Raw genomic sequence first — 18,277 nt, 5'->3', positions numbered from 1 at the left:
CTGGAGAAGGAAATGGCAAACCCCTTCAGTTTCTTCGCCAAGAAAACCCCACGTGGGGTCACAAAGAGTCAGACGTGACTGAACAATGACAAGTAAACATCTCTAATGTTCTACCAGTTTTTCCATACACTGAGCTTTAATCTTGCCCTCTGCCCTCCAATGATTTTTCCTAGCTTGGTAATTACTAAGATCACCATCTAAGAAGATGAAACTCGTGGTTGTGGTAGTGAACATTTCTGTTACTGGGGAGTGGTGGAGGATGGTGGATCGCTTGAGCTGCAGTAAGTCAAAAGCCAGTCAGATGTCCTCACAATCAGGTGTCAGCACAAATATGATGAGCCCCTAACTGAGGAAGGCCACACAGGCTGCCCACGAAGGAATGAACCAGCTCAAGTTGAAAAAAATAAAAATAAAAAGAGCAAGTGAAAGCTTCCCTGCTGATCATTGTTGGGATTGGATCTGAGAATGATGGCTACCCTTCCATTTCCATTCTGGGTGAGATAGAGAGACTCAGTCTCAAAAAAACAATGCTAATTTTTTTTAAATCATTAAATTTAGTAGGATAAGTGTAAAGCCCTTTACTTGGGATTTTAAAAATGGATTCCACAAGTACTCCTGGAAAAAGCCATCTACAATAGATACTTCCACTTTCTGTCCTCTCACACCCTCCTTAACCCCTTAAAATCCATCTTCTGACCTTATCATTCCACCCAAACTGCTCTCTCCAAAGTAATGAGCTCTTAGGTGCCAATCCAATGGCCTTTTCTCAACCCTCAATTTCCTAGACCTCTCAGCAGCCTCCGACACTGTTGATCACCCTGTCCTCCTTGATACTCTCTTCCCTCTGGGCTTTCAGGACACCTTTCTCCTGGTTCTCCTCTTCCCTATCCCACTGCTCCTTCTCTGTCTCCTTTGCTGAATCCTCCTCCAGGTCACAATCTCTAACCATACATGACAGGTGTCCTTCAGGGTTCTGTCCTGGGCCTTCTTCTCTGTCTATACGACTTCACTTGGTGATCTCCTCAGCTCCCATGGATTTAATTACCGTCTCTATACTGATGATTCACAAATCAGCTGAAGGTAGACTGTGAGGTCCATATAAAAGAAAGAAAGATAAAGCAAACCAACAAAAAAAAAAGTTAAATGCTAGCGTAGGGCTTCATGCACAGACACTTAGTGTCCGAAACAAGAAGTGTGATTGTCCTACCTACTTTGCCATGGGGAGGCCACAGATAGAGAAATTTTTTTTTCTATTTTGTCTACCATATCTTTGTAAGGGCAGAACAAGCTAGGGAGTATCCCGAGACGGGTGAACAGGACGGTAAAGGGCTTTCTGGGAGAAGCATTACTTTTATTCTGCTTGGTCTCAGAGGGCAAACAACAATAATAACAGAAATAACTAGGAACAGTGATTGGAAGTTGTGGAGAGACAGTTTTAGGCTTACTATAGGGGAAAACTTCCCCAAATTAGAGCTGCTTAATAATGAAATGAGCTGTCTTGGGAAGTGGAGGGCTCCCCTCCGGTGAAGGCTGAATCACCACCTTTCGGAGATGTCAAAGAGGGGATTATTCTTCAGGCCGCCTTGGGCTAGATGGCCCCAGAGGCCCTTTCCAACACTGTGATCCGTGATTCTGAGGTGCTTTACTTTGTAGCTTTGTGATCACATTACCATGTGACACAAATCACGTAACCTTTGTGAACCTCAGTTTTCTCACTTGTAAAATGGGCATGTTCATACATGCAGTGTGGTGCCAGTCTCTAGCCAAGAAAACTAGGCTCAAGTTTGATTTCCGAACCCAGAGAGCTTTCTAAATCTATAGCACAGATGAGTTGATGATCTGCAACTGTGGAGGGAGTTTTCACAATGAGTTCCCTATAATAATAAAATCACAAATCTAGATGCCGCCCATACACACACACACACACACACACACACACACCTGTACAACACATTTTTTTAAAAGAAAGTGCTTTGGGGCAGCTAGGTGGAGCAGTGGATAGAGCACTGGCCCTGAGTTCAAATCCGACCTCAACCAAACACTTGACGCTTACTAGCTGTGTGACCCTGGGCAAGTCACTTAACCCCAATTCCCTAATTAAAAAAAAAGTGCTTTGTAAATTGTACAGTGCCCTGTTACTCCATCCTGATAAAGATGTGGGCCTTCTCCTCTCCAAAACCACGCCCTCCCTCTCGTTCTACCTTTGTCCCTATTCCTTCTCATTTTCTCTAGAAAATTGCCTCCACAATCATCCCCCACCTTCTGTTTCTCCCATCTGTAGTCCCTTTCCTCCCCCTCACTTTTCAATGCCTGGTGTCTCTCTCCACTGTCCACCTTCCTGTCTGACCTTGCTCCCTTAGTCTCCTTGACTAGACCAACACCCATATTCTGCAAGCTGACTGCGTGTACTCCAGGGCTGTCCTGAGTCCTCTTTTTTCTGCACCATACCTCTTAGACTTCATCCTATGCTTCCCAGCTCTGAGGTCTAGACAGTTAACTCTGAGATCTATATACAAAAGCCTGTTCTTTCCTGAGTTCTCTCCTGGAAGTCCTGTAGGAATCTCACACTCAACTCGGCCAGAACAGAACATACTATTTGCTGTCCTACTCCAAACTAAATCACTCCATCTCGAACTCCCCACCCCCTTTGGAATTCCCCTGTTCCTATCAAGAGGCATCTAGATAGCTCAGTGGATAGAGTCAGAAAGATCTGAGTTCAAATCTAGTCTCAGATATCCACTAGCTGTGTGACCCCGGGCAAGTCACATTATCTCTATTTTCCCAATCCACTAGAGAAGGAAATGGCAAACCACTCCAATATCTGTGCCAAGAAAACCTCATACAGGGTCATTAAGTGATGGACGTGACTGAGCACCAACAATTTTTATCATGGGCACTACCATACTTCCAGTTACCCAGGTGAGCAACTTCAAAGTCATCTTTTGCCTCCTCCCTCTCCCTCCCTCTTCATGTCTGATCATTTGCCAAATCCACCTTTACAACCTCTTTCATATGAATTCCTTTCCTTCTACTCACACAGCCATCACCTATTTCAAACCCTTTTCATTTGTCACCTAGACTGTTGCAATAGTTCCCCAATTCCTCTCCCAATCTCCAGCCCCTGCACAAACCGAAGTGATATTCCTAAATCAAAGGTCTGAGCACGTCATTTCCCTGCTCAGTAAACTCCAAAGACTTACAATAATAACCTCTGGTAACAGTCCATTCTCCAAGGTCTGAGCGTGTGTTTCTCCATAACAATGGAGCTAGGGAGGGGCCTCATTTCTTTCCCTTGAATCCCCCAAACCCAGTGCCCAGAAGTGGCCCTCTTCTCACAGGGGCATGCAAGATATTGGCACTGGACTGGGGAAAGTATTACAGGGTAAGTGTCAGGAAGACTAAAAGAGAAGGCATCGAATGATCCATCACCTTTGTTGTCTGACCTTTGATGTAGTAGTGGTTCAGTCAAGTCTGACTCTTTGCGACCCCATTTGGGGTTTTCTTGGCCGAGATACTGGAGTGATTTGCTATTTCCTTCTTCAGCTTATTTTACAGATGAGGAAACTGAGGCAAACAGGGTTAAGTGACTTGCCCAGGGTCACACAGTTAGTGTCTGAGACCCATTTGAACTAAACAAAGATGAGTCTTTCTGATTTCAGCCCTGGAACTGCACCACCTAGCTGTCCCTATCTGATCTTACCTTTAGCATTATAGCAGAGCTGATACAATGCATGAAGTGCTGGACCTGAAGTCATCTTTTGAGTTCAAATCTGGCCTCAGACACTTATTAGCTGTGTGACTGTGGGCAAGTCACTTACTCCTGCATGCCTCAGTTTCCTCATCTATAAAATGGGAATAATAGTAGCACCTACCTCCCAGGGTTACTGTGAGAATCGAATGAGATAATATTTGCAAAGCACTTTGCAAACAAACCCTAAAGTGCTACATAAATTCTAGGTATTATTCTTTGATATTTTTAATTAGTTTCTTTTGTAATTCTCTGTATTTTATTTTATGCATTTTAAAACATCATTCTGAGAAGGGTTCTATGTCTTTCAGCAGACAGCCAAAAGGGTCTAAGATACAAATATAAGCTAAAAACCCCTGCTCTATAAGGTAAGATGAGGAAGTCTGGAGCTTCCTTGTGACCCTCTCTCCCAAGACCTTTCCCTCCTCTACAATAGAATTTCTCTGTCTCGCTGCCTTCCTCTGGATTTCTAGGTATTTCTCTCTCTCTCTCTCTCTCTCTCTCTCTCTCTCTCTCTCTCTCTCTCTCTCTCTCTCTCTCTCTCTCTCTCTCTCTCTCTCTTTTTTCTCTATCTTTCTCCCTCCCTCCCTCTCTCTCCCTTTACCCCCCTCCCTCCCCTCTACTATGAAAATAAAGTTGTGGGAAACAGGTGGAGGACTCAGTGTGAAACATTGAATGTACTTTCAGATGATGAGCTTGCTTGGTTTTGCTGATCTGCTGTTTCTTTCTTTTGCTTTTAAATAACCTTTCCAACAGTCTTGGCTCACAGCGGAGGGGGGGGGGAGGTAATGTTTGGAAATGAATGTAATGTAACAACATTAAAAGCAACATTAACTTTCTAAACTAATCTCTCTCTTCCTTCTCTCCTCTCTTTCCCTCCCTTCTTTCTTCTTTCTCTTCTCTCTTCTTTCTCTCCTCTCTCTCCCTTCTTCTTTCTCCTTTCTCTTCTTCCTCTTCTCTCTCTCCTTTCTCTTCCTTCTCTCCTCTCTTTCTTCTCTTTCTCTTCTTTTCTTCTATCTCTTTCTCTTTTCTCTCTCCCCTCTCTGTTCCTTCTTTTTTCTCTCTCCATCTCTCTCTTCTTTCTCTCTCCCCTCTTCTTTCTCCTTTCTCTTCTTTCTCCCCTCTCTCCTCTCTCTGCTCTCTCTTCTCTCTTCCTTCTCTCCTCTCTCTGCTCTCTCTCTCTCTCCTCTCTTCTCTCTTTCTCTCTCTCCTCTCCCCACCCCCCTCTCTTTTCATTAGCTTTCTTTTCTCTCTGTCTTTGTAACCCCTCTCAGTCAACTTTGGGCCAGAATCAAGCAATGTCTTCATTTCCACTTCCCAACTACCTGAGAGGACTTAGGAGTCAGAAATCACCGTTAAAGCTTCCTATTACCAAGCAGGTGCTTCACATCATTTCACATGCTGCCATCTGGTGGCAGAACAATGAACTTGCCTCTGGCTCAGAAGAACCCTGAGGGAAGAGACCCTGTCTCTCCCCTAGGAAGTTCCAAATAAAGTGTTAGTCATTGACCTCGGGGACCCCAATCTAATTGAATAGGAGGAGGGAAAGAGATGTATTATCTCTGCGGTCCAAGGATTGCTAGATTATTAGAGAATAGCAAAAGAGAATTGTAGAGAGTGGTACTCACAAAGATTTTCTGTATTTCCCTTATCTTATGCTTAGCAGATTCCTAACTTCCACTCCTCTACCCTGCATTGCAGAATCAATATCTGTCGAGGTGAAAAGCTGTGTTTTCCCTGCTAACATTCTCATCCTTACCCAGTTCGATTAATCTACCCCCTTTGTACCACTATCCCCTTTAACCAGTACCCACTTGTTAACAAACTCCCCTCATCCTATAAATTGGAAACTACCTGAAGCCTATCTTAATCAGGGCTTGTTGACATGATCATGGAAACAATAAGAAAATAAAGTTCGGGAAAAGAGTTAAGAAAATAAACCTTCCTTTTGAAGAGGTGGGGGTAGGGGAGGCTATTAGTAAGGAATATTGCATTTCAGATGATGGGTTTGGTTGGATTTGCTGAATTGCCATTTCTTTCTCTTGCTTTTAAATGATCTTTGTGACAGTCTTGGCTCACAGGGGAGGAGGAAGGTAATGTTTGGAAATTAATGTAATGTAGCAACATTAAAAGCATAAATAAAATTGTAAAGAGTGCCAATTGAATCCTGGAGTTCTTTTCACATTCTTCTTAAAGGTGAAGTGGGACATCTGTCCTTCTCCCCTCCCCGCCCCAGGCAATGGAGTTAAGTGACTTGCCCAGGGTCGAACAACTAGTAAATATCTGAAGCTGGATTTGAACTCAGGTCTTTCTGACTCCAGAACCAGTTTCTATCCACTGTGCAACCTAGCTGTCTCCCTGACATTTGTCCTTTCTAAACTAACCTTTCTCTCTCACTCTTTTTCTTTTTTCTTTCCCTCCTTCTCTGCCATTCCACTCTCAGTTGACTACCTCCTTCATGTCTACAATCACATTCAAATATCCCCTCAGGCCCTCATCATATCTACCCTTCCTTTAACTTCCAAACTCCTAAAAAGTGTAGTCTGCACTTTCTGCCTCCACTTCTTCACTACTCACTCTCTCTTCAACCATTTCTAATCTAGCCCCATACCCAATAATTCTACTCTGATTACTGTCCCCACGGTCACCAAAGGTCTCAGTCCCAAATCTTATGGCCTTTACTTAGTCCAGATCCTCCTTGACTTCTCTGTACTTTTCATATTATTGACCATCTTTTCCTTCTGCATGTTATCTCTTCCCCTGACCTCTGTGGCACTGCTGTCTCCTACTTCTCCTAATTATCTAATTACTCTCTATCAGTCTATTTTGCTTCTTTGTCATCTGCCTCCCCCTAACCGTAGGTATTCCCCAAGGCTCTGTCCTGGGACCTCCTCTGTCTTCACATACTCTCTCCTTTAGTGTCTCATCCTTCTGATGGTTTCCATTTCCACCTTTACTGAGATGTCTCCTGAATCTGTGTATCCAACCCTTATTTCCCTCCTTAGCTTTTGCTCCTTTATCTCAAATTAAACATACCTCAAACTAAGTTAAACATCTTCCTTTCTAAGTCTCTTTCAAATATATCTGTTTCTATTGATATTTCTATTGATTTCTATTCTGTTTCTATTTTCTATTCCTCATCCTCTCAGTTATGCAGATACAAAACACCAGGGTCCTCTTTGAGTCTCCACTCATCCCATCTCTAATTAGTTGTCACGTCCTGCGCATTTTGCCTCCACATCTCTGCCACCTTTTCCCTTGTCTCAACCATCACCATAATTCAGGCCCTTGTCATCTCTCACCTAAACTCTTGCAATAGCCTCCTAACTGGTCCTCTTCAAAAGTGAAGGACAAACAGCAACTATTCCCATTTTATACATAAGGAAACTGAGGCTTTCCAGGATATGAAGTAACTTGCACAGGGTCACAGCCAGCATCAGTAGAAATGGAAACCCAAATCTTCTGATTCTAAGACTAGTGTCCATTACAACAGCATGCTATACCTTGTATATGGCTGGATCATCTATCTGACTTTGTCTCTCCTCTATCATTGTTTCTGATTCTATGTCTATAGCCACATCTTTATCAGTCAACTCTAGGAACAGACAAAGTAGGGTTGGAGGATCCCTTTGTCTCCCCTTTAAGGTTAGCATTTCCTTGGCGATCAGGATTATTTCCTTTGTATCAGACTACAAGCTCTTTAAGAATAAAAACTATGTCTCATCAGCTTGGTTCAAAACCAACCTCAGGCACTTACTAGCTGTGTGACCCTGGGCAAGTCATCTAACCCTCTTTGCCTCAGTTTGGTAAAATTAGCTGGGGAAAGAAATGGCAAGACCACTCCAGTATCTTTGCCAAGAAAACCCCAACTGGGTCACGAAGAATCAGACAGAACTGAAACGACTAGGCAATGACAGCTCTTCTCTCAGATTGTGGTTCCTGGAAATCTGCACTGTTTCGCCACGTCATACTGATAACTGAGGGAAGGACTGTGTTCTCCCTTCCTCCATGACCCAGAACATCCCTTGAGAGTAGGATCTGTGTCTCCTCCATAGTAGGTCCTTGTCTTTTCCACTTAGCAGCAGTCTTTCATTTAGTCTAGCCGATTACTCTCTGCTTTAATTCCCATCATTCAGTCTTTCCATGCAAGGACCTAGAAACAGTTTAGCCTACTTTTTTTTTCTTGTAACCCTCCTTTTAATAAATCTGCCTAACTGTAAGACACTCCAAAGCCTCTCTTTTTCAGTCTTCTTAACAATAACTATTCATGGAGGATAGAAACAGGTACAACCTATTGACAAGTAAGACAGCATGAAAAAGAAAGCTGGAGCCAAGTTTGCCTCATATTGGACACAAATCTACTCTTATTTTGGGTCCATCTGTTCCAGTTTCCTCAGTCTAGTCTATTTTCTGCCTAGGACCTCTTTTTCTTCCCAGAACCTTCTAACCGCCAGTGCATCCCTTCCCCAAACTACCTTATATTCATTTTGTTATATGGTCTGCCTATGCTTGTATAAATGAAAGAAAAAGCACTTATTAAGCACTTCCTGTGTACTAGGCCCCATGCTTAATGGTGAGGACACAAAGAGAAAAAGCAAAAATAGTTCCAGCCTTAAAGGAGCCTTGGTTCTAATAAGGGAAGGCAATACACGTACAAGAGCGGTGGCCAGAGCTGGGTGTCTTAGGGAAGTCCCAGGGCTGGAGAGTGAAGTCATAAAGCAATTGATTGATGAGTCTTTTCTCCTTTTGTGGGATGGAAGTGTTCCCAGAGCTAGAGGCAGAAAGTAAGGGGTAGAGCAGAGAGAGATGTACTTAAGCAGTAGCATGGTGTGAAGATGCCTGGGAACAGCAATGTAAAAGTGTATGGACCTAGAGAGCTGCAGTGCAGTGAAGGACCAGAGATAGAATCTGGAGCCCAGGAGTGGTCCTGACTAGAAAACGGTGAGGCATTTATGTATATTACTAATAAAAATCAGAGATAAAAGATACAAAGGAAAATTACATTAAAATCAGTCAATTTATTAAATGTTAACAATGTGCCAGGCACTGTGTTAAATAACAATCAAATGATAAAATACCTGAGAATTTACTTATCTATAAAGATACAAAATTTATTTAATCTTTTTTTTTTTTGCTTAGGCAGTGGGAGTTAAGTGACTTGCCCAGGGTCACACAGCTAGTGAGCGTCAAGTGTCCAAGGTCGGATTTGAACTCAGGTCCTCCTGATTCCAAGGCCAGAGCTCCATCCACTGTGCCACCTAGCTGCCCCATCAACAGTGATTTAGAGCATTTTTTCATATGGCTATAGATGGCTTTAATTTCTTCATCTGAGAAGTGCCTGTTCATATCCTTTGACCATTTATCAATTGGGGAATGACTTGTATGCTTATAAATTTGACTTAATTCTCTATATATTTAGAAATGAGGCCCTTATCAGAGATACTGGTTGTAAAAATTTTTTCCCAATTTTCTACTTTCCTTCTAATCTTGGTTGCATTGGCTTTGTTTGTGCAAAAAGGAATAGTTTACCTATCAGTTTTATGGAGAACAGAATAATTCATGACCAAAAAGGAGAACATTACAAAATGCAAAACGGAGCATTTTGATTACATTAAATAGACTTCTTACTATATTCATTAAATTACTGAGTGCATATTTTATAGAACTACATAAAGTAATAGCCAATTACATTTTTGGGGAGAAGACAATCAAGATTAAGTGGCTTGCCCAGGATCTCAAAGCTAATAAGTGTCTGAGGTCAAATTTGAACTCAGGTCCTCCTGACTCCTGAGCAGGTGCTCTATCCACTGTGCCACCTAGCTGCCCTGACAACTACATTTGGAAAACAAAACATTTGTAATCTCAAGGAAAAAAATAGGTCTTAATTACTGTGAATAATGAATCTTGTTAAGTGGTTACATGGATTCAAATTAGCACCATTCCAAGTTACAATTACGTAAATTGTGGTAACTGGTTCCAATCCAATGGAAATATGCCATGCATATTTGAATAATGCGATCACTTCACAAGATTCATTATTCATGCTAATGAGGACCTAATGAAAAAAAGTATGAATGGAAGTAACATAGCATTACCCTATCTCATCTCAAACTGTATTCAATCAACAAGAATTTATTAAATGTTTACACTGTGTCAAGTACTGAGGAAACAAAGACAAAAGTGAAATCTTATGTTCTGAAGCCTTTCCCTGGAGGACTTGGGGCATCTAGATGGCGCAGGGGATAGAGTACCAGACCTGGAACCAGAAGGACCTGAGTTCAAATTTGACCTCAGACACTTATTAGTTGTGTGACCCTGGGCAAGTCATTTAACCCTGTTTGCCTCAGTTCCTCATCAGTAAATGAGCTGGAGAAGGAAATGGCAAACCACACTGGTATCTTTGCCAAAAAAAACCCAAATAGGGCCATGGAGAGTTGGCATCAACTGAAACAACCCAAGGACAACAAACGATTGAGACTACACACACACACACACACACACACATACACACATACACACACACACACACACACACACACACACACACACACACACACTATCAGTAGCTGAGCACTCCACCAAATTGCCCCAGGTCCTTTGGCTCCCAATTGGGATTGATGAACCTTCCCATTCATAGCCCAGCCTAGACTCCCATGCTGCTCTTCTCTGCCATGGTCACATTATGTAACACTGAACAACACCTCCCTCCCCCTTTCTACCTCTAGCTCTGAGAAAAATAGTAAAAATCAACACCACCATTCCTGGAAAGGGCATGTCAGCCAGTTATTTATGACCTCACTCACCAGTCCTGTGACTTCCCTGAACAAAACACCCTGCCCTGCCCCCCACTCCTATACTTGTATCTGACCCTAGACCAGGGATGGGGAAACTGTGGCCCCCTAAGTCCTCAAGTGTGGCCCTTTCACTCAATCCAAACTTCACAGAACAAATCCCCTTACTAAAAGGATTTGTTCAGTAAAACGTGGACTCAGTCAAAAAGCCACACTCAAGGACCTAAAAGGCCACAATTCCCCAGCCCTGCCTTAGAGAATTCACTTTTTGTGCCTCTATCCCAGAACTTAGGTCGACTCCTGATTTTTGTATATTTTTCCTAGAGCTGCTAATTATTTTCCTGATATTGACTCATCTTTACATCCCTGTTATGAATCAGATTTTGTCATAATGAGTTATTTTCTGGCTGTATCTCCTTGTGAAGACTATTTGAGTGTTTCATGTGAGTATTCAAGTAAGATTGCTCTATAGTTCTCTTTCTCTGCTTTTTCTCTCCTTGGTTTGGGCATTAGTGTTATAAAGACGACCCCAGACTCAGTTCTGCAAGACTGGTGTCTCAAAGACTTTTTATTAAAGAGGTTGAAGTGTGTCATTTAGATTCTCTCAAGAAGCAGGCACACCTCGTTTGAAGGAGAGAAATGCGCACAGTAAGAGACGCCAGAGCAAGCTTTATAGTTAGTAATTGCCTAACTCCTCCCTTCTGGATCAGGATTGGTCTAATCCTTCTGGGACATAATCATAGATACATATTTATCTCATAAAGGTCACTTGTTAATAATGGTTTCTGTCTCTGTTTTTCAAAATAAATGTATAGGATAGGTATCAATAACTCTTCAGTAGCTCTTAACAGAACTCATTTATAAATTCATCTGACCTCTGAAGGGAGCTGAAGTTCTTTGGCAAATCATTCATGACTTGATTGGTTTCTTTTTCACTTGTTTAATAGCTCAATTTCTTTTTCTCTTAGATTCATATTTTTGTAGATACTTTTGGATATTGACCTTCTTTTGAATCCTCATATTTGCTAGCATATAATTGTGCAGAGTAGCTTCTGATTATTCTTTTTATTTTTTCTTTGTTGTGAAGAAACACATATGAAAATTTGATTTTCTCTTTCTCTTGATCAGATGTCTAATTAGACACTGATTAGATGTCTAATTAATTTTGCTACTCTTTTTAAGGAGCTATTAACTTTATCAGTCCCACTTTTTATTTAATTTTTTTTCTTTTTCTCCTCTAACTTTTAGCATTTCCTCTTTTGTGCCCCTTGTTGTGGAATAATTTCAGTTGTATCTGACTCTTCGTGACCCCTTTTTGGGCTTTTCTTGGCAAAGATACTAGAATAGTTTGCCATGGCTTTCTCCAGCTCATTTTACAAATAAGAAGCTGAGGTAAACAGGGTTAAGTGACTTATTCAAGGTCACACAGCTAGTAAGTGTCTGAGGCTGAATTTGAACTCAGGAAGATGAGTCTTCCTGATTTCACTCTATCACCTAGCTGCTCTGTTCCTCTTAAGGAATGCCAATTTTTTCTTATCTTTTAAATTACATGCTAAGTTCATTGATACATTTTCTCTTTTGTTTAAGATTTCAAAGATAAATATGCTTCTGAATATTTGCTTAACTGCATCCCATAAGTTTTGGTTTGTTGTTTCTTTGTCAACATGGCCTTTAACTTACTATTTTATAATATTTTTTAATTTGTTTTTTCACCTATTCATTTTCAGAATGTCATTAACTAGTCTCCACATAGATCTGATTTTTTGCCCATACTCCTTTATTGATTATTATTTATATTGTGTTATGGTCTGAAAAAAAAATTTGTTCTATCTTTTAGAATCCCTCCTTACTGGGTCACACAGTTTACTAGGTCAAAGTAATTGGAGTCTTGCTCCGGCATCCTCCTAGGTCTTCTCTTGTGCCACTCTGCCTTGTCCCAGGGTTTGAGATTTAAGGAATATGGGGGTGGACCAGACTCTTTTTGATGATAGACTACCATATCCCTATGCAATTTCACCAGGGGCATACTGTTTTCTGTGTTCCCCTTCCCAATGTATTTGCCCCCAGGCACAAGAATTTCTAATTATGGCTCTACCCAGTCAAGTTTGTTGCAAACCCTCATTATTTTTCTTTCCCTGTCAAATAGAGTTCTTCCAGGATCCCAGTTCTGCACCCTTTCTTCAAAGGACAAAATGGAGTACAAAATGAAGCAGGACAGAGCATCATAAATTGCTACAGGAAACCTTGGCCAATGGTACAGGGAACGCAACTAGAAACACAACTAGAAACACAACTAGAAACACAACTCTCTCCTCCTCCCCTGCCTCCCAACCGCAGAATGATATTCACTGGGGATTCAAGAGGAGGAGTGGTCTAATTAATATTCATGAGCTCTCATCAATAATTCAAGACAATGTGCTTTCCCCCACTTCTCCCCACTAACACGGAATTCCTCTTTTACAGCACTGGAAGACTGAGCTGCTATTTCTACTGTTCCTGGCCATGGCCATGAGTGAGGCCAAACAGGTAGAAGAGAAAGCCTGTGACTTGATAGGAGAGAAAAGGAAAGAGTCAGAGAAGGAGTAGGCCATAGCAAGAAGCTACTGGGGAAGAGTGGAGGACAGCTACAAGTAGCTCCGATACTAATGAAGTGGCTGAGTTCAAATCCAGCTTCAGATATTTACTAGTTGTGCGACCCTGGTGATCTAGAGACAGACATTCTGGAGAATGAAGTCAAGCGGGCCTTAGGAAGCATTGCTAACAACAAGGCTAGTGGAGGTGATAGAATTTCAGCTGAGCTACTTACAACCCTAACATATGGTGCTGTCAAAGTGCTGCCTTCAACATGCCAAAAAATTTGGAAAACACATCAGTGGCCACTGGATTGGAAAAGATCAGTTTATATTCCAATCCTAAAGAAGGACAATGCCAAGAAATATTCAAGTTATTGAACAGTTGCTCTTATTCCACATGCCGGCAAGGTTAGGCTTAACATTCTGCAAGCTAGCTTTCATCCATATGTGAACCCAAAATTACCAGAAGAATAGGCTGGTTTTCAAAGAGGCAGAGGAACTAAAGACCAAATTACCAACATTAACTGGATTATGGAGAGAGCAAGGGAGTTTCAGAAAAACATCTACTTCTGCTTCATTGACTGCACTAAAGCCTTTGTGTGGATCACAACAAAATGTGGCAAGTCCTCAAAGAGATGAGAATACCAGACAATCTTACAAGTCTCCTGAGGAACCTGTATGTGGGCCAAGAAGTGACAGAACTGAACATGGAACAAATGATTGGTTTAAGATTGGAAAAGGAACACAATGAGGCTGAATATTGTCACCTTATTTATTTAATCTATACATAGAGTGCATCACATGAAATTCCAGGCTGGGTGAATCAAAAGCTGGAATTACAGTTGCTAGGAGATACATCAACAACCTCAGATATGCAAACAATATCACTCCGATGGCAGAAAGTAAAGAATTGAGAAGTCTCTTGATGAGGGTGAGAGAGGAGAGTGTAAAATCTGGCTTGAAGATTAATATTCAAAAAAACTAAGATCTTGGCAACTGGTCCCATCACTTCCTGGCAAATGGAAGGAAAAGAAATGGAAGCAGTGTCAGATTTCATATTCTTGGTCTCAAGGACCGCCATAGACGGCAACTGTAGCCATGAAATTAAAAGACACTTGGTCCTTGGAAGGAAAGCTATGGTGAATCTAGACAGCATACTAAAAAGCAGAAATATCATCTTTTTTGACAGTCAGGTCTGTATGGTCAAAGCTATGGTTTTTCCAGTACCAATGTATGATTGTGAGTGTTCATGTGGGCCATTTGTGCCTGGCCTGTGTTAGACCATTCCTAACTCGTATTGGTCTGATCAGCCCCAGTTGGATGCACTATAACTTGACTCTAACATAGTGATGTCATTTTAGTCCTCTTCAAGAATGAAGGACAACAACCATAAGGAAAGCTGAGCACTGCAGAACCAATGATTTCTAATTGTGGTGTTGGAAAAGACTTTTGAGAGTCCCCTAGACAGCAAGGAAGTCAGATCAGTCAATACTTAAAGGCTTTCACTTACTTTCAGGCTATTCACTGGAATGTCAAATACCGAAGCTGGAGTTTAAATACAGTGGTCATATAATGAGCAGGTAGGACTCAATGGGAAAGACCTTAACATTGGGAAAGATTGAAGGAAAAGGGGATGGTAGAATATGAGACAGATAAATACTGTTATAGAAACAATGAACATGAGCTTGGACAGATGTCAAGAGATAGCATGGAGGTTAGAAGTGCCTGGGGTGCTATGGTCTGTGGGATCATGAAGAGTAAGGCATAGCTGAACAACAACAATAGACAACTGGAGCAAAATAACCACAGAAAGAAAGTTTATCTTGAACTTTTTCATTACTGTTTGAACATTTTCTCATTTTTTTGAAAATAGAGAAATTAAGGTGATGCAATCAGCGGGTATTTGCGTGCGTGTGTGTGTGTGTGTGTGTGTGTGTGTGTGTGTGTGTGTGGTGTGTTTTGTTTTCCTCCCTCTTCCTTAAACTGGTGTTTTGAAATAAGGAAACATTTATGTCATTTTTTTTTGTATAAAAATATGACTTCAGAAAATTAAAAGGACCAAAAACAAAAAAGAGTGCCTCCTTTATTGTTTTGAATTCTCCTTTTATCTCAAAACCTGTGACCAAGAAAGACTCTGAGACTAAATAACTATGTAAAATCTGACACACACACACACACCCTCAAGATTTAATTTTTAACAGTGACCATACCCTTAAACTTAAGAATTGTAGACTTTTGGAAACATGGAAAGATGAATGGATTTTGGAGTCAGAGGAACTAGATTCAAATCCCAGCTTGACCCTATAACTACCTTTGATTCAATTCAATAAACATTTATTAAGTGCCAATTAAGTGCAGGTACTGTGCTAAGTGCTGGGCAAATCTTAGGCAAATCACTTTCCTTCTCAAATCCTCAGTTTCTTTTTTTTGCCTTTTGGTGAGGCAGTCGGGGTTAAGTAACTTGCCCAGGCTCACACAGCTAATAAGTGTCAAGTGTCTGAGGTCAGATTTGAACTCGGGTCCAAGGCCTCAGTTTCTTGATCTATAAAATGAAGGGTTTGGGTTAGATGACCTCTAAGGCCCCTTCAAGCTCTAAATTTATGATCCTGCTACTCTTTAGGCATCAGTGTACAGGAAGAAAAGATATTTGGAGGGCCTGGCCATTCTCTGTAAGGAATATTTCTGAAATGATGATAAAAAATAATATGATTTGTATATTTAGATTTTATATAAATTATATATAAATATATTTATTAAATTATATATAAATTATTGTTAAAATATGTAAACATTTTGTATATTATATATTAAATATATATTTAAAGTTTACTGTACTTTACATATATTATTGTATTTGATCCTCACGATAAGCCTATGAAGTAGGTGCTATTAATACCCCCATTTTACTGAGGCTGAGAGGAGTTAAATGACTTACTCAGAGACATACAGCTAAGTGACTAAGGAGGAATTTAAACTCAGGCCTTCCTGCCCCCAAGTCTAACATTCTATTCACTATGCCACCTCAATGCCTCATGATACTTGGAAGGTGGTCAGCTTCTTTGCCTATAGGTAAAGTGGTCCCTGTGCTCAAGATAGCAGCTTCCTAGGTAAATATATTGGTTACCTTGACAACAAGCTAACAAATGTTAATGTGTGTGTATGTATGTGCATGTGTGTGTGAACCTATATGAAATTAGCCCCAGCTCTTCAATTAAGTCTGTTGCCTAACCTCAATATTTCCCATCTTTGGGCTAAGGGATGGAGGTAGATATAAACAGACAGATGAGAGAGACAGAGACACAGACAGAGACAGACAGAGGCAGAGACAAAAAGTGCATTGATTAATAGCTCACAATGTGCTAAACCCCAGGGATATAAATGGAAGCAAGAAAGATCATCCCTTCCATCAACAGCCGACAATTCTCCTATGGGAAAGATAATATTTGTAAAGCACATAGCACAGTGCATTGCACATGGTAAGCACTTAATAAACGGTCATTCCTTTCCCTTCCCCACTGGAAGAGACAGTACCTAAAGTGAAACTGGAAAAGACTTTTGTGGACACCCACAGGGGCATGATTGGGAAATGGTGAATGAGAAATGACCCGGAGGACTTGTTCATAGTCCATAAATGTTGGGGTTGGGGGAGGAGGTGGAGGAAGAAGAGAGGAGAAGAGGAGGATGGCTGGAATATGAGTAACATGATCAGGAAAGTTCCCCACCCTTGACTCTTTGGATAAGGGAAGGAAAACAGGACCCTGAATATGGCCCCAGGACTTTGACTCTCCTGGGTCAGAAATCTCGACTCCCCTGTGAACATAAAGCCCAAAGGCCCGACATCCTAGGGGCCTCCCTGGACAGTCTGTTTTAGAGCATCCTTCTGGAACATCTAGAACAGAACAGAGAGGGGGTAAATTCCCATCAGTTTGAGACAAGGGGGTCTAACATCCCAGGACTAGCTATGGAGATCCACACCCTGCCTTCCACAGACCCAGCGTCGGAGACCCCCAGCTGTGGCTGTCATGATTCGCAGACATGGGAAGCAGTACTTGACTTGTTCTCTGCATCTATTCTCTCTAAAAGGTCCCAAAAAACCAGAGGCAGAACTAGAGATTGATGAATGAATGAGAGGGAAAGACAAGATAATTCAGGGAGCATTGAATTTTATTGTCATTCAGAGAGAGGGCTGAGGGTTGAGATAATGCCAGAGCCCAGGCCTCCCTGGCACAGGTTTGTAGAGCCAAGCTAAGGGGATATCAGGGCAGAATTCAGGTAGATACATATTACTAGGGAAACCTAGGGACTCTGTGATAGATAAAGCTCAGAAGCCTTCCCTGCAACATCTCAGCAGCCACAGGCCCAGGAGGAGTGAGGTGGGAAGGAAAGCTGCAGGCTAGGGAAAGGTTGTTGACCTGTGGCTCTTCCATGCTGAAGATTCTGCCAATGTGGTTCTTCTACCCCTTGGGTGGTGGAAGAGGGGACAAGGTCAGCAACAGCCCCCAGAGCCTTCCTGATTACCCCCGCTGCCACAGCCATCACTACTGGATCCATGGTTCCAGAATCGGGGGAATCTCCGGGGCCGGTGGGAAAACAGGCAACAGCCTCCCCCTGTGCCCAGGCCAGAATTACAGCATCCTCCAGAGCTAGGCCCGCAGCAGGCCCCTGAGCTTGGACCACAGCACTCTCCACAGCTTGATTCACAGCCAGAAGGCTCTGGCGGCGGGCATGGAGCAGGGATTGGTGCAGGGACCTGGGGAGGACACTTGGGAGGGCATTTGGGGGCCTGGCATTTGGGAGGGGGCTGGCACTGCTGCTGGCTCTGCTGGTAGCTCATCTTTGCAGGAGTTCAGAGAACCTAAAAGAAAATACAGAAGTCCTAGTGTTCAATAAATATAAATCTCACTTCTTTTTAAAAAGATGAACCCAGGGAGTCATTGTGTGTCTCTTTGGATCCAGATTTTGTTGTTGTTCAGTCACATCTGACACTTTGTGACTTCATTTGGAGTTTTCTTGGCAAAGATACCAGGGTGGTTTGCCATTTCCTTCTCCAGATCATTTTACAGAGGAGGAAACTGAGGCAAACAGAGTAAAGTGACTTGCTCAGGGTCACTCAATTAGCAAGTAAGTGTCTGAGGCCAGATTTGAACTCAGGAAGGTGAGTCTTC

At 41.9% G+C, this 18,277-nt stretch overlaps 1 protein-coding gene across 1 annotated transcript; it reads right to left on the bottom strand.

Annotated features, from left to right (window-relative positions):
* Nucleotides 1-17,598: 17,598 nt before the first annotated feature.
* LOC110211864 (late cornified envelope protein 3D-like) lies at nucleotides 17,599-17,946 on the bottom strand. The gene has a single exon (XM_020991432.1). The coding sequence runs from the start codon at nucleotides 17,944-17,946 to the stop codon at nucleotides 17,599-17,601; it is 348 nt and encodes a 115-aa protein (XP_020847091.1).
* Nucleotides 17,947-18,277: the final 331 nt, after the last annotated feature.

Source organism: Phascolarctos cinereus, unplaced genomic scaffold (genome assembly GCF_003287225.1).
Source record: "Phascolarctos cinereus isolate Bilbo 61053 unplaced genomic scaffold, phaCin_HiC Scaffold_5;HRSCAF=322, whole genome shotgun sequence".
Classification (NCBI taxonomy): Eukaryota; Metazoa; Chordata; class Mammalia; order Diprotodontia; family Phascolarctidae; genus Phascolarctos; species Phascolarctos cinereus.
Note: the sequence above shows the minus strand (reverse complement) of the source record. Positions and strands in the feature narration are given on the sequence as shown.

What these genes read in the sequence shown, in the direction of transcription:
- LOC110211864 (XM_020991432.1), bottom strand. Translation starts at nt 17,946, where the DNA reads ATGAGCTACCAGCAGAGCCAGCAGCAGTGCCAGCCCCCTCCCAAATGC.